Source organism: Epinephelus moara, chromosome 10 (assembly GCF_006386435.1).
Source record: "Epinephelus moara isolate mb chromosome 10, YSFRI_EMoa_1.0, whole genome shotgun sequence".
In the NCBI taxonomy this organism is placed as follows: domain Eukaryota; kingdom Metazoa; phylum Chordata; class Actinopteri; order Perciformes; family Serranidae; genus Epinephelus; species Epinephelus moara.
In genome coordinates, this window is record NC_065515.1 from 15,982,032 (window position 1) to 15,995,034 (window position 13,003).

General features: G+C 40.5%; 1 protein-coding gene across 1 annotated transcript in view; it reads left to right on the forward strand.

Moving 5' to 3' along the window:
* xpr1a (xenotropic and polytropic retrovirus receptor 1a) overlaps positions 1-13,003 on the forward strand; it is a 95,333-nt gene that overhangs the window by 64,114 nt on the left and 18,216 nt on the right. The window contains exons 3-9 of the mRNA XM_050054275.1: positions 1,102-1,203; positions 8,182-8,402; positions 8,633-8,782; positions 8,874-8,957; positions 10,682-10,763; positions 10,963-11,150; positions 11,497-11,676. Coding sequence (XP_049910232.1) covers positions 1,102-1,203; positions 8,182-8,402; positions 8,633-8,782; positions 8,874-8,957; positions 10,682-10,763; positions 10,963-11,150; positions 11,497-11,676 — 1,007 coding nt within the window. The remainder of the gene's footprint in view (positions 1-1,101; positions 1,204-8,181; positions 8,403-8,632; positions 8,783-8,873; positions 8,958-10,681; positions 10,764-10,962; positions 11,151-11,496; positions 11,677-13,003) is intronic.

A 13,003-nucleotide genomic window follows, 5' to 3' on the forward strand; every position in this document is an offset into this window, starting at 1 on the left:
TTACTGAGACATCACTGCTTCTCAGGCCAAAACATGTTTTTTTGTAACCATAACCATGTGGGTTTTGGGCCTAAACCGAACCACACGTTAACCACAGCATTACAAATCTAACATATCCGCAGTGTGCAGAAACATACAATGCCAACATTCTTTCTGATGACTGGGTTGTAACTGGCCAAAGGCAGCATATTAAACACTGTCAGGTGTCAGGTAGCCTGCTGTGAATGATGCAGAGGATTATTTGAGACGGAGCATCAATGCTGATTGAATTGGCTGGTTCTGAAAAAGACGTGCAGGGTTTAGTCAGACTGAAGAGAGACGGAAGGAAGCTGTTGATCGAATTGTAACACCAGATTAATGTCTGTTGGCTTCGGTTCAGACAAACCCACAGGAACATACCTACAGAGATATGTGTTTGGAGGGCTGGCCAAGTTGGACACATAGCAGGTCATAAAACATTGACACCAAAAAAGCAACTGTGTATCACCCTAGTCTGCTCTAGTGATTGCTGACACTGTGTAATCTGATCGCAGGCAACATCATTCAAAGTTATGAGATTTGTTTTTGGTGGTGAAATGTTATTAGTTTTATTTTATGTTTATGTATTTAAACACTGAAATACTTTGGCTCCTTCACTCACACACCATGATGACTATTGACAATCAAGCTGTTTAGCTTCCCATCTTTCCCGTATTGTGATGTTGTCTCACCTAATATCACTGAACCTGGTGTATAATCGCATGGAGAAATCCACCAGGTACATGTGGGTAATTTTGGTGTCTATAACCTCATCTCTTCTGCTATGGACCTCCAGTATCTCTTCAGCTGTATGTTCACTGTTCTTGTTACCATCCTCAAGAGAAAGTTTTAGCATGGCTTCATCTTCTTAGGGCCTTCTCACCACCATATAAACTTTGTTTGTCATTGCTTATTAGCTACAAGCTGTTAGCATGTGTAACTGTATAAGTGGGAGCAACTTAATCAAAAACTCTTCCGTGGGTCAACATAATAAAACTGCGTCAGCGCTTTATATATTTGTACACTTGTGTCCTTCAGCAAGCAGCTAATCGATATCTTTTTGTCTTCTTGCTGTTTCTCCAGTCACAGATGAAGACACAGTGAAGAGATACTACGCTAAGTTTGAGGAGAGGTTTTTCCAGACCTGCGAGAAGGAGCTCCTGAAAATCAACACATTCTATTCAGGTATTTATTCACTTCAGTTACATCAATATTTGATGCTGATCATCTGTACCACTATGAAGCCATTTCACCCTGATTTAAAAAATATACTGACAATTAAATCCTGGATCTCAGTTTATATTAACTTAACTTATCATTGCTTTGACAATTTTACACTTGTATGAACCATGATATAGGTATCAGCTGCCATCATTTATCATCATTCTAGATGCTGCAAAATGTTTTGTGCACATTTTACTCTCTACTGAGCTGCCCGTTTCAGTGTTGAATGACATCGTATCTAATTTTGGTCATTTGGTTGAAGCTGCCAGTGGAGGTCATGTTTAGGCGGGCAGCCTGTGCCTGTGTGTATTTCAGGGAGCAAGGGAGTATGTGTGTCTCATGTAACGTGAGATGGAAGCCATAATATATTCTGGTTCTAGAAGACTGCCCACTGGTCTCAAACTTCAGCTCGGGGGGAAGCGGGAGATATCTTAGGACGGAGAGTGCTTCCTCCAGAGGCTGTTTGTGAAACGACAGGTCAGCTGAGGGCCAAGGTTGACTGGCAAGATAGTTCCAGCTCATAATGATGGGACATAAATGGCAGATTGATGGCGAGAGTAGTGAACAAACAAGATATGAATCATTGCCAGTCTTGTTAGCAGAAGGTTGATTTACTGAAGCACTGAAGAAACTTTGATCCTCAAATGTTTTTTCCTCTAACAACAGTGCACGTCCTGGTTACTGACTTATTCTAGAAGCTTGCTGCTGTTGCTGTAGAGGCCACGTCCTGTTAACTCGTCTTTTATTGCCCTTATCCATTATCTGCTGCAGATAAAGACAACATAGTTGCTCTGTTCAGGACAGAGCAGTGTGTGTGTAGATTTGTGTTTATTAATGTACAGTACATGTCAACTATTAAAACTTCTCACATGAAGACATATGTTATTTATGTTATTACAAATATGTTTTACAATATTGTCATTCATTACCTGTTCATCGGTCCCCTCAGGAGGAATCATAGTTGTTGACAAATACATTAAGAAACACTCATATGTGTTTATTATCAGGGGTGTAATGATCACTTTCGGGCTAGCTGATTGGAAAGTGTAGTGAGCTAAGCTACCAGTTACTGTACATCAAAATGAAGTTTCACTACATACACCCTGAGAATTGTAGCAAGCTAAGCTACAAGAAAATGGCAAAAGCAGCTTGATACTTGCAAAGCTACTTGTATTTTTTTTATTTTATGTCAAATCAGGGTTATCTTATTGATGAGAAAAAATGACAACCAGACAAATAAGCAGACCAAAACATGTTCAGTTGAACTATTTATTATAAAATAACAGACTTAAATTACATTTTTGAAGGCTTTGTGACATTTGAACATGTCGTCCAATAACATGACATCATCAGTCAGCCTACTGGTTTCTCTCTCCTCTTCCTACTTAATGCATCTCTCTGTCTTGGCCTCTTTCAGTAGGCTGTCTGGCTCTGCCAGTAATTCAGAAACCCAATTCCAAAAGATATTTTTCAGTCAATAAAACCAAAATAAATAAAAGACAGTTATATAAACAATAAAAATAACAGACCTAAATTAAAAGTTTTCTTTTCCGGGAGACACTAGAACATGAACATGTCCTGCAAATTACATGTGACATCAGTATGTCACTCTCTCCTCTCTACTCTCTTCCTGCTTAATACTGTTCCCTGTCCCTCTGGCTCTTTTCTTGGCCCCTGTTGTGTCTGTTTCTCTAGTGTTCACTGTAAATCCACTACATATGTACAGTCTATGGGCAAGACACGTAAAAGATGCGTCAAGAAGTGCAATGTAGCCAATCAGAGGCAGAGTAGGGCGGGTCTTGCCAAGAACAGCCAACAGCTAAGCAGCAGACAGAATAAACTGAAGGATTAGTATGTGATGTCATACGGAAGTGCTTCCCTCATCTATATGCCTTGGCGTCAGTCACATTACTTATCATCAGTTCTATTGTCGTTACTTTTATCCAGACCTCCGCAGAAAAAACCTCGGCTGCACTTCAGAGCTTTTCTTGGAAAAAAGAGCTTGTAGCTTTTGTGGACACTACCACGCTACTCAGTCATTTAATTAACTTGGCTACTGAAAAGCTTTTTGACTCAGAAAGTAGTGACGTTACCACCTCACTACTGAGAAATGCAGTTAAATTTGTAACGTCGCTACTTGAATGCTAGGCTGCAATATTAAAATGCATATTGATTATCTCCATAGCCTATACTATTACATATTTCTGTATCATGATGTTGTTGAATTTTATATCTGGCCGACATTATTCAAGTAACATTTTAATATTACAATTTATAATAAGTTTATGGGGTTTTGTGTTTTGTGTGTGTGTTTTCTGTCAGCAATTTGGAAAAATGAAAACATCACGTCCGTATTGCAATGAATTGTGGGTAATTAAACTAGTGTAGTATAGCAATGTAGTCTGCTGAAGTCTGCACCCCAAGGGGACTCTCTTAAGTCCACAGAAAGTCCACTTGAGGCCCCTTGTAAACTGAATGAATTGTGGATTTGGACAGCCCTAAGCACTCCCGGACTTCCTGTGAACGTGCCCGCGAAGTCCGCGAGTCTGCAAGTGTGGTAAAGTGCGGACATTTGCGGACAGCCTATGTCACCATTTCTGTCACCATTTCTGTCCAAGCACACCTCCTTGCAAAACATTCAAAAAGTGCTAGCAGCCTAGTGCCAGGCAGAAAATGGCAAGCTGACGAGAAAATGACGATGAGGATATTTATTCCCTTTGCAAGTATAAATCAGCAGTGTGGGAATAATTTGGATTTCAGAGTAAAGATCAGTCAACAGACAAAGCAAATGACATATGCAAACAAAACTGGCCAGGTGCCTGAAAAGAAACATGATGTTGACCCCTGTGCTCGTGCTGGTATTAACGTGTGAGATGTATAGACTGCAAAAATAATGGACGTAGCTACTGCAACATCACCCAGTGGTTTATGGATGTTTTGAAGTCTCAAGTTCGGCATTTTTGGCCCTTGCATCCTATTTTGGAACCAGAAGTGATCATATTTGGGCAAGAGGCTGGTGCTGTGGAAGAGGGAAGGGTAGATCTGACTGAGAAGCTGAGGACACAATGAGGACAGCCTGTCACTCAAAGTGGCCCGCCCTTAATTATGCATAACTTTAAGCCTTAATAAAATATAAATGGGTGACTTTTATAAAAAAGTACCCCCTTTAGAGCTGTCATGAAGAGAGAAATTAGTTATAGAGACCAAAACTATTTCTGTACCAGGTTGTAAACATGTTTATTTCCACTGGTAAGTTGGGCATCTCAACACGGGGGTCTGTGGGGATTCAGAGAACTGCAGTTTTTGGCATTTTCACATTGGCTTCATTTTTTCAGGCCCACAGGCTGCTGCTTGGTCAGATGCCTGCACTATAGTGAACAACAGAATGTGTACTTTTTATGATAAAGAATAGATTGTTGTTGTTTTTTTGTTTTGTTTTTTTATTTAAATGTCTGGAAGAGCTCAGTAGTAAAACGGTCAAATCATATATTGCTTTTTTGTGAGTTGATATAAACTGATTGTGTTAAACAGGCATATGATATCATCTTATATCAATCACAGGCCCCTGAATTGAATCAAAATCCTGTCGTTGCAGACTTTGTGATATCAGCAAATATCGTTGTCCAAAGAATCCATATAATATTAACTCTTACCCTTAACTACATTATTTGGGTAGATGAGGGTCTGCTAACAGGGTCAAATAGCTTTCTTTTGCTAATGAAACATCAAAATAGTCCTCAGAGTTGTGAGGTGTTTTATTTTGTTTCTGTATACGTTAGTGTCTTTCTATATGTATAAAAACAGAACAAGAATTAGAACAAAACCAACACTTAGTTGTCATTTCTGATGTTGTCAGTGCCACATGTGACTTGTGCAAGTCTGTTGACAGCAGAGTCACATCATATCAGTATTACAGCCAGTGAGTCACCATCTCTTCAGCAGATATAAGCTGTGAGGTTGGTTAAATGTTGTGTATGAAAACATCATCTTCTTCTTCCTGCTCTCAGGCATCTTGTTTATCCTCCACACACAGGAGGAAATTTGTGTCCGACAGGCAGCTTTATCTGATGCCAGTTACCGTGTGTATAGTGTGTAGTAGTTTGAAAAACCTGGATAGGTTGTGAGAGAGGGAGAGCGGTGGATAGATGGAGATAAATCGTGTGCTGACTTTACATAAGACACTTGCCTCCACATAGCTCTTTCCCTCTGTATCTCCCTGTGAAAGGGGTCCTTGACCTCTCAAAGCCATTCTGCTGCATTGCGCTGAAATCCAGCTTGTTGGACAACACTTTCGTCTTGATGGGTGAAACACACATCAAAGACATTTTTGCAGACTGCTGTTTATCGGAATATCCTTTCATCCTGAAAGCTGAGGAAGAACAACAGGCTCCTTAAATTTCCCCACTAAACCCACACCAGTGGAAACCTAAGCTACCAACACCTGTCTGTTTAAGGTCCATTAGCCCCACTCACACGAACTGTTCATCCATGTCCTCTGTTGTGAAGTGCCTCCTCAGATTTAATCCAAATCTACTTGTGGCAGTCGGGCAGGGTCTTGACTTTTGTCATGCCGCCTGCTGTTGTCAAGCGTTCATCCAAGCATTGCTGTGACAGCCTGCACGAGTCAAGTAGAGGGATTACTGTGAATTTAGATGTCAAAGAAGCGTTCCTCTGTGGAAGGTGGTGTGATATCTGGAGAATGTGTGGGTGTGTTGAAGCAACAAAGTGTGAAAGTCACCAGCGAGCCCTCCACATCATCACTGCTGCTTTTCCCAGTTTAGAACAGAGGAGCAGCGTTTGGAGCCTCAGCTCCCCAGACTGAGAGGCTGCCACTATGCTTCAAACCAAATCATATTTGGTGTGTTATCAGACCGCTGTCACAAACAGCACAGCAAGGAGATATCAGTATTCTTATTATGACTCCAGATCTATTTATTTAATGGTTTCCACACCAGCTGGAAGAACTGCAAGTCACTGAAGGAGTGGGCATGACTTGCAAGTTTCAGAAAACAAGTAAACACAAGCTTTGAGCCAAAGCCACTTAACTAGTATGAATATAACCTAAAAATAAATCATGACATTGGCCAGCTCAAAGCCATGGTGCATTCAGGTAATTTGAGGTAAGTCCACAGATTGATGGGTTAATGCAGTCAGCAACTCCATCATATTTTTTCACTAGACTTCACAAAAACTTCCTATCTGTACTTCTGTTTTTAGCACATCATACATAAGAATAGAAGGAAAAGGAGAATGGGAGAGAGTAAAGGGTCAAGAAAAGACAAGGGTTTCATTGTTCAGTGACTGAACCTGTTATGACTGAAGAAGCAGTACTAAAATGAGGGATAATCTTTGTTGGAAAAGCAGGTAGAAGTGCACGAGAAATTAATGAAATGCGGGTTACTGCCCAGGCCCTGTGTGGTTCCTTCCCCCTCTCTCTCTGGGTATATTAACCTATCTCTGACCCACATAATGGTTTCTCCCTCTGCAGCATTTACATGTCAGCTCAGCCTAATAGTCTCCATGCCTCCGCTTCCTGGAACAGACAGCAGGAGAGGAGAGCAGAGGAGACGGGCTGTATAAAAGATTTTTTCTTTCAGCTGTCACTTTCTCTGTAATTGCTCGTTTTTGAGACCTGTCCTCTACCGAGATCGCTGGGGTCAAGCTGAAGCAGCTAGTTGACGTCACTTACCTGCATTTTGTCAGGCAAAAACCAGACTAAAGGGCACTTCTTTCCTCCCTCAGGGATGATGGTTAGATGACCAGAACAGGTTTAACAGAGTGAGGAACTGTTAGCTTAACAGAATTCACTCTGTTTTCTAATGCAGTTTGATAATATTAATTCACAACCCTCATTTTTGTTATGCTCTCATGTTCATGTCCCCTAAAATGTTCATCCATCACTTTACTGACTTGTATCTGTGCAGAGTTTGTCACAAGAGAGGTGTTTTCACGTTCCTCTACTGAAGGGGGCGATGTCTGTGCACGTCCCTTAAATTTGAGATTCAAAACGTATGCTCAGTAAGCTAGATTAGGTACATCACTAATACGAAAGCCCATTTTCTACTATGGGAAACACATATCGTCTGGGAAACAGACACACAACACCAGCAAAGAAACCTGAAACCTCCAGCGCAGAGCAGACTTGTCAGCACAGAGACAGAGTTTACAGAGAGTTTGCATGAGTAAAAGTTTTGACAGCAAACATGGTAGCATTTGAGGTCTTTAGATGCATACCAGACCCTGGAGTTTCCTTCCACTGTCTACCAAAAATGCCATTGTAGCAGATATCATTGTATGTTTCACAAACACTACTGCAGTGTCAGCCAATACCAGTTAGCCTACAAGCTAACAAACAATATAAATAAAGGATGCTAACAACACTAAGCCATTCTGATATGACTATTAGTCGCAGATTTTGGTGCACAACAGACTCCTCATCTGACTGAGGCTAAAACACGTATGACTGAGTCTCTCTAATGTTTCCTCTAATGCTAACGCTAGCCATCTTGATACGCCCTGCACTGTCACTGGTCAACCCTAGCACACAAGGTGCTGCAGAAAGCGAAAGTGAAACCTACCACAAGCAAATGTCTTACTGAGAGAGAAAGAATAAATCTGCTTCTAGCACCTTTTCAGAATTTATGTGGAAAAGCCATGTTAAACAAAATATTAGTTTTTAGTATAAGTATTACTTTAAAAAATGTCCCTCCCAGGCAGTAAAATTTAAATGAATTGAAATAATCAAAACCAACAACACAATTACAACAGTACCTACCAAGTAGGAACAGTGAATTCAGCTGTTCATCGCAACTTCCAAGTGGGGGGACAAATAAAATGTGTGAATGTGGTGCATTGTAAGCACCACAATAATAAGCAACATTAAGCCATAGGAAAATCTGAAACCTCTTTTAATTATATGTTATTGTCTTCCTCCTGTAGAAAAGCTTGCTGAAGCCCAGAGACGTTCTGCCACACTCCAGAATGAGCTGCAGTCTTCTCTGGACGCTCAGCGCGAGAGCAACGCTCCACCCGGCCTGCGGAGGCGCAAGACAATGTTCCACCTGTCGCAGGAAGAGCGCTGCAAACACCACAACATCAAGGACCTGAAGTTAGCCTTCAGCGAGTTCTACCTCAGCCTCATCCTGCTCCAAAACTACCAGGTATCATTACGTACACTCACGCATTCTCAGACACACCTGAATTAAAAGACTGAGTCAAGGTTGAAAAGTTTTATTGTAGAAATATGGAAGAAAGCAATCTTTACAATCACTAACATTTTCATATAAATAAATCTGTCTTCATATTTCCTGCAGCAGTTTGTTTGGAATAAATAAACCTGCCAATCTGTTTGTCTTGTATATAACAGTTGTTTCCTCATTGCCGTCCGCAGAACCTGAACTTCACTGGTTTCCGTAAAATCCTGAAGAAACATGACAAGATCCTGGATACTCCTCGTGGGGCCGATTGGCGTGTGGCTCATGTGGAGGTGGCGCCTTTCTACACCTGCAAGAAGATCACACAGCTCATCTCCGAGACAGAGGTGCCTGCTTATGCTGAAACACACACATCCTCACTACAACAATATGATAAAACAATTGTTGTTTGTTTGTTGTTTGTGTGTGTGTGCATAGGCCATCGTCACCACAGAGCTGGAGGGTGGAGATCGTCAGAAGGCCATGAAGAGGTTGAGAGTTCCTCCACTGGGGGCAGCTCAGGTCAGAAGTACAGCCTGTTGTACTGGAAATCAATCAGTGATATGAGAGATATGACAGTCTTATTATATCAACCATTTTTTTTATCTTTAGTATGTGATTGATTTATTGATATATTGTCAGAGTAGGCAGGGAGGCTGTAAACTAAAACAAAATAACTTTAAACTAAGATACAATGAAAACTAGATAAGTTCACATAGTAGAGTGTAGATCCTCGCCCGACAGCTGCTTGGGCCAAACGCAGCTGCTCTAGATAATTCTTATCATTTCAGCAGTGGTGCCACAGTGCATTCCAGGAGCGTGCCAGAAACGGCCCATAAACTAATGAAAATACATGCTTAGACTATTTTTGACGGAGTCACGCCGCGTTGCACAGAGCAGATCAATTTCTCCTGCTAATAGGCACCGTATGTGAAATATTGATACAGGTAATTAGGATTATAAAGGTATTTTTCTTAAAACTAAAACACAGCCACAAATCTTTGATCCATGTCACCTATAACTTGACTTTTAATGGTATTAATTGACTGTGGGCTACAGCACAACAAAGTAGGAAATAACAACAATAAACAAATAAGAAAAAACACTTTGAAGTAGGCTACACTGCCTGCTTACTTACTTGTGGAAGAACCACAAATTTCAAGGTAAAATTGCCAAATCATCCAAATCTGCAAGTTTGCAAAATTGGGCAGGCAAAACGCTATGCTTCTAAAATGCTCCTGGTGTGGTATGATGCCATACGCTGGGCAGAACAAAACTGGAGAGCTGTGCAGATAACAAAAACAGGGACTAATTCATCTAATATTGTTTCTAACTTTAGTGGATCACAACCATAGACTGTATGATCACAACATGTCAGGTATGAAATTAATCTGCAGACGCCCCAGTTCAAATGAAACCAAACTTTTTAATGGATGTCAGTTTTTGAGGCATGACGAAGGCTAAAATGTCGCACACAAAATATGAGGTTGATTGGTCCAGTAGTTTGCCAGATTAGCTGCAGACAGATGGATACACACACTTAACACACACACACACACACACACACAACCACATGATTCCCTCTAGGCTAACGCCTTGCAGAGATAATAAATGTGTGTCATATTTTCACTCTCACAAGGCATCTTCCCCTCTACAGTATTAAATTACCTGAATACAAATTTGTTGCGCGTGCCCAGCAAGAATAATGTTTGCATTCATCTTACTGTAATATTGGTGTGAAGCTGTTATGCTGGTGGTGAATAAAGGTTAAAAACAAAAGGTGATAGGTTTGTTATGGGAGAAATGGAGAAAGGGAGGAAGATGGGAAGAGACAAAGAGAGAGAAACCATGAGAGCCTTTAGTATTGATTTTATAAGTGTCTTTCCATTGTTGAACAGGATATCTTTCAGAAATAATCGAGGCTAGTGGCACTTTACCCCCCTACGTTATATCTACTGATATTAATGCATTAATTAATGTCTGACTTGAATTGCGATATGTGTCTATTGATCTCTCCATTTCCCCTGCAGCCATGTGTCTAATAAATATATTTAGGCAGATAAAAGGAGTCAGAGCTTTATACAGAGACACATTTGATTCAGAAGTTGTTGAATGATTGGAATATACATATACAGCATCTGTGAGGTTGTTTACATGTACAGTACAGTGGTTAGGTATCTTATAAATTACTATTATGATCATTATGAATTAACAATGTTTTTCTGCATCCCTCTATGCCGGTTCAGCCTGCTTTGGCCTGGACAACCTTTCGTGTGGGTCTCTACTGCGGCTTCTTTATCATTCTTGCCATCGCCTTCATTCTCTCTGGTAAGTCACACAAACATCTAGATTCATATATTTTTCATATCCTGTTGACTCCTGCACGATTTGTAATGTGTCACGGTGAGATAACGGGCAGTTTTGGTGGACTGTTTAAGATTAATAGGGAGACCTATTGACAGGTTTTATGGTTGTTTTCCCTTCAGATGTGTTATCAAGCAGACAGTTGAGGGTTTTTTATCTTTAGGTGCTGTGTTCATCCGCTTCGAGAACATCTGGCCGCTGGTGCGAATCTATCGAGGCGGTTTCCTGTTGATCCAGTTCCTCTTCCTGTTGGGCATCAACACTTATGGATGGAGACAGGCCGGAGTCAACCATGTCCTCATCTTTGAGATCAATCCCCGAAATAACCTTTCACACCAACACCTGTTTGAGGTCAGAATGGGGGAACAAATGAAAACTACCAAAGAAAATAAACTTTATCTCTGTATGAAAAACAACATTTTCTGATTTATATGAGTGATCATACAAAATGTAGAAGGAATGAATGGGGTTGTTTAGTCATCAGGGTAATCCACATTCAAGGAATACATTACTGTTTATGTCATTCAGCAGAAACAGCACATACCTAATGTCCACATGGATTTATTTACACTCTGAAATAACAAAACACAACCTAATTTGCACAGAATTATTCAGATCGCCTAGTTAATTGTGATAATGTGTCAAAATTGCTTTCTTTTAATGCCAGTCTCTTCTGTTTCTCCCCTGTGTGCTGCAGATTGCTGGTTTCCTGGGTGTGTTATGGTGTCTCAGCATCCTGTCCTGTCTCTACTCAGAGTACACCTACCTCCCCATGCAGGTCAACCCGCTCATCCTTTATGGCTTCATGGTGCTTTTCCTCATTAACCCCTTCAAGACCTGCTACTACAAATCACGTTTCTGGCTCCTCAAGCTGCTGGTCAGTCCGCTCATTTATTTATTGGAACATTTCTTTTTACATCTCTGCTACTTTATTTTGAAAGAATTACAATTATGATGTTTGAACTTTGGTGGCACCAATCATACTGTCTTTGAACAACTGAAATTTCGAACTGGATAAATGAGCCAAACAGTCAAGGTTCATCGATACACAAAGATAAGACAGCTGCTGAGACAGCAGTAGCTAAAGCTTTAGAGGACTAACACAACAAAATGAACCAAATGCAAATAAGATGAGATGATGTGAGATACCTGTTCAGAATGTGGGCTGAGGATTAAATATGATCCAGGTTTAATGTATAGTTATAATCTGTAGTCATTTGTTTTAAAGACAATAGTGGTTATTTTTATGTCCGCAAAATTGCAGAGCATGTGTACTTTAAGACAAAAAAACAAAGCAGAAGTTTACCCTGACTCTATTTTACTCTGCCCGTGCCAGTTCACCTTCTGGGCGCTGCTGAGGTGCCCTGAGCAACACACCAAACCCCCAAAACTGCTCCAGGGATGCCCTACTATGGCTGACCCTGTGCTATGAGCTCTCTAAAATACGTGTGTGCTGTGTGTGTAGTATCTAGGAGGGACATGTAAAGAAATGCATTTCAGTTTCCTTGTATTGATTCCCTGGTGTTAATCTCCTTTTGGTAAAATAAATAGCATCTTTCTTTTTCTTTTCTGATCTTAAACAAAATCATATTTCCAAACTTAAATCCACAAAATACTGTCAGAAAACATCCTATAATTATGCAGATGTATGGTGTTCCAAAGAAATAAGTATCGCCATCAGTTTTTGTGTCATATAATACAAAACTGTATTTGACCTTTTGGCAGAATCTCATACAAACTTTCTGCCACAGAAGTGAAGAGTCATAGACAGTCACAGTCATCTTAAGTTAAAGTGACTGGAGATATGCTTTTAAATGTAAAGGCAGAGTGAGTAGGATTTGTGCTTATGATTTGGCACCTGGTTGCCAGTGGTGGGTAGAGTACTGAAAATTGATACTCATGTCCTAGTGTAATGCGTTATTAGAGTTCCACCCTAACACCCTGCGCACTGTTGTTGACTGAGGTCTAAACACCACTGCCGACAAAAGATTGATGCCCAGAAAATACAGGCAGAGGGCAGAGTCTCTGCAGAAACATACACAGCCTAACTCTTCTAGTGAGTCACAAGTGATGATTGAGAGGGAATATTTTTGTATTAGTCTGTATATATTTTTAAGGAGGATCCTGCTCATTCGGCCTTTAATATGTGGGATGACAGGTTACTGAAATGTGGTCACTGAGGCCCAGGAAAACAATCAAAGATG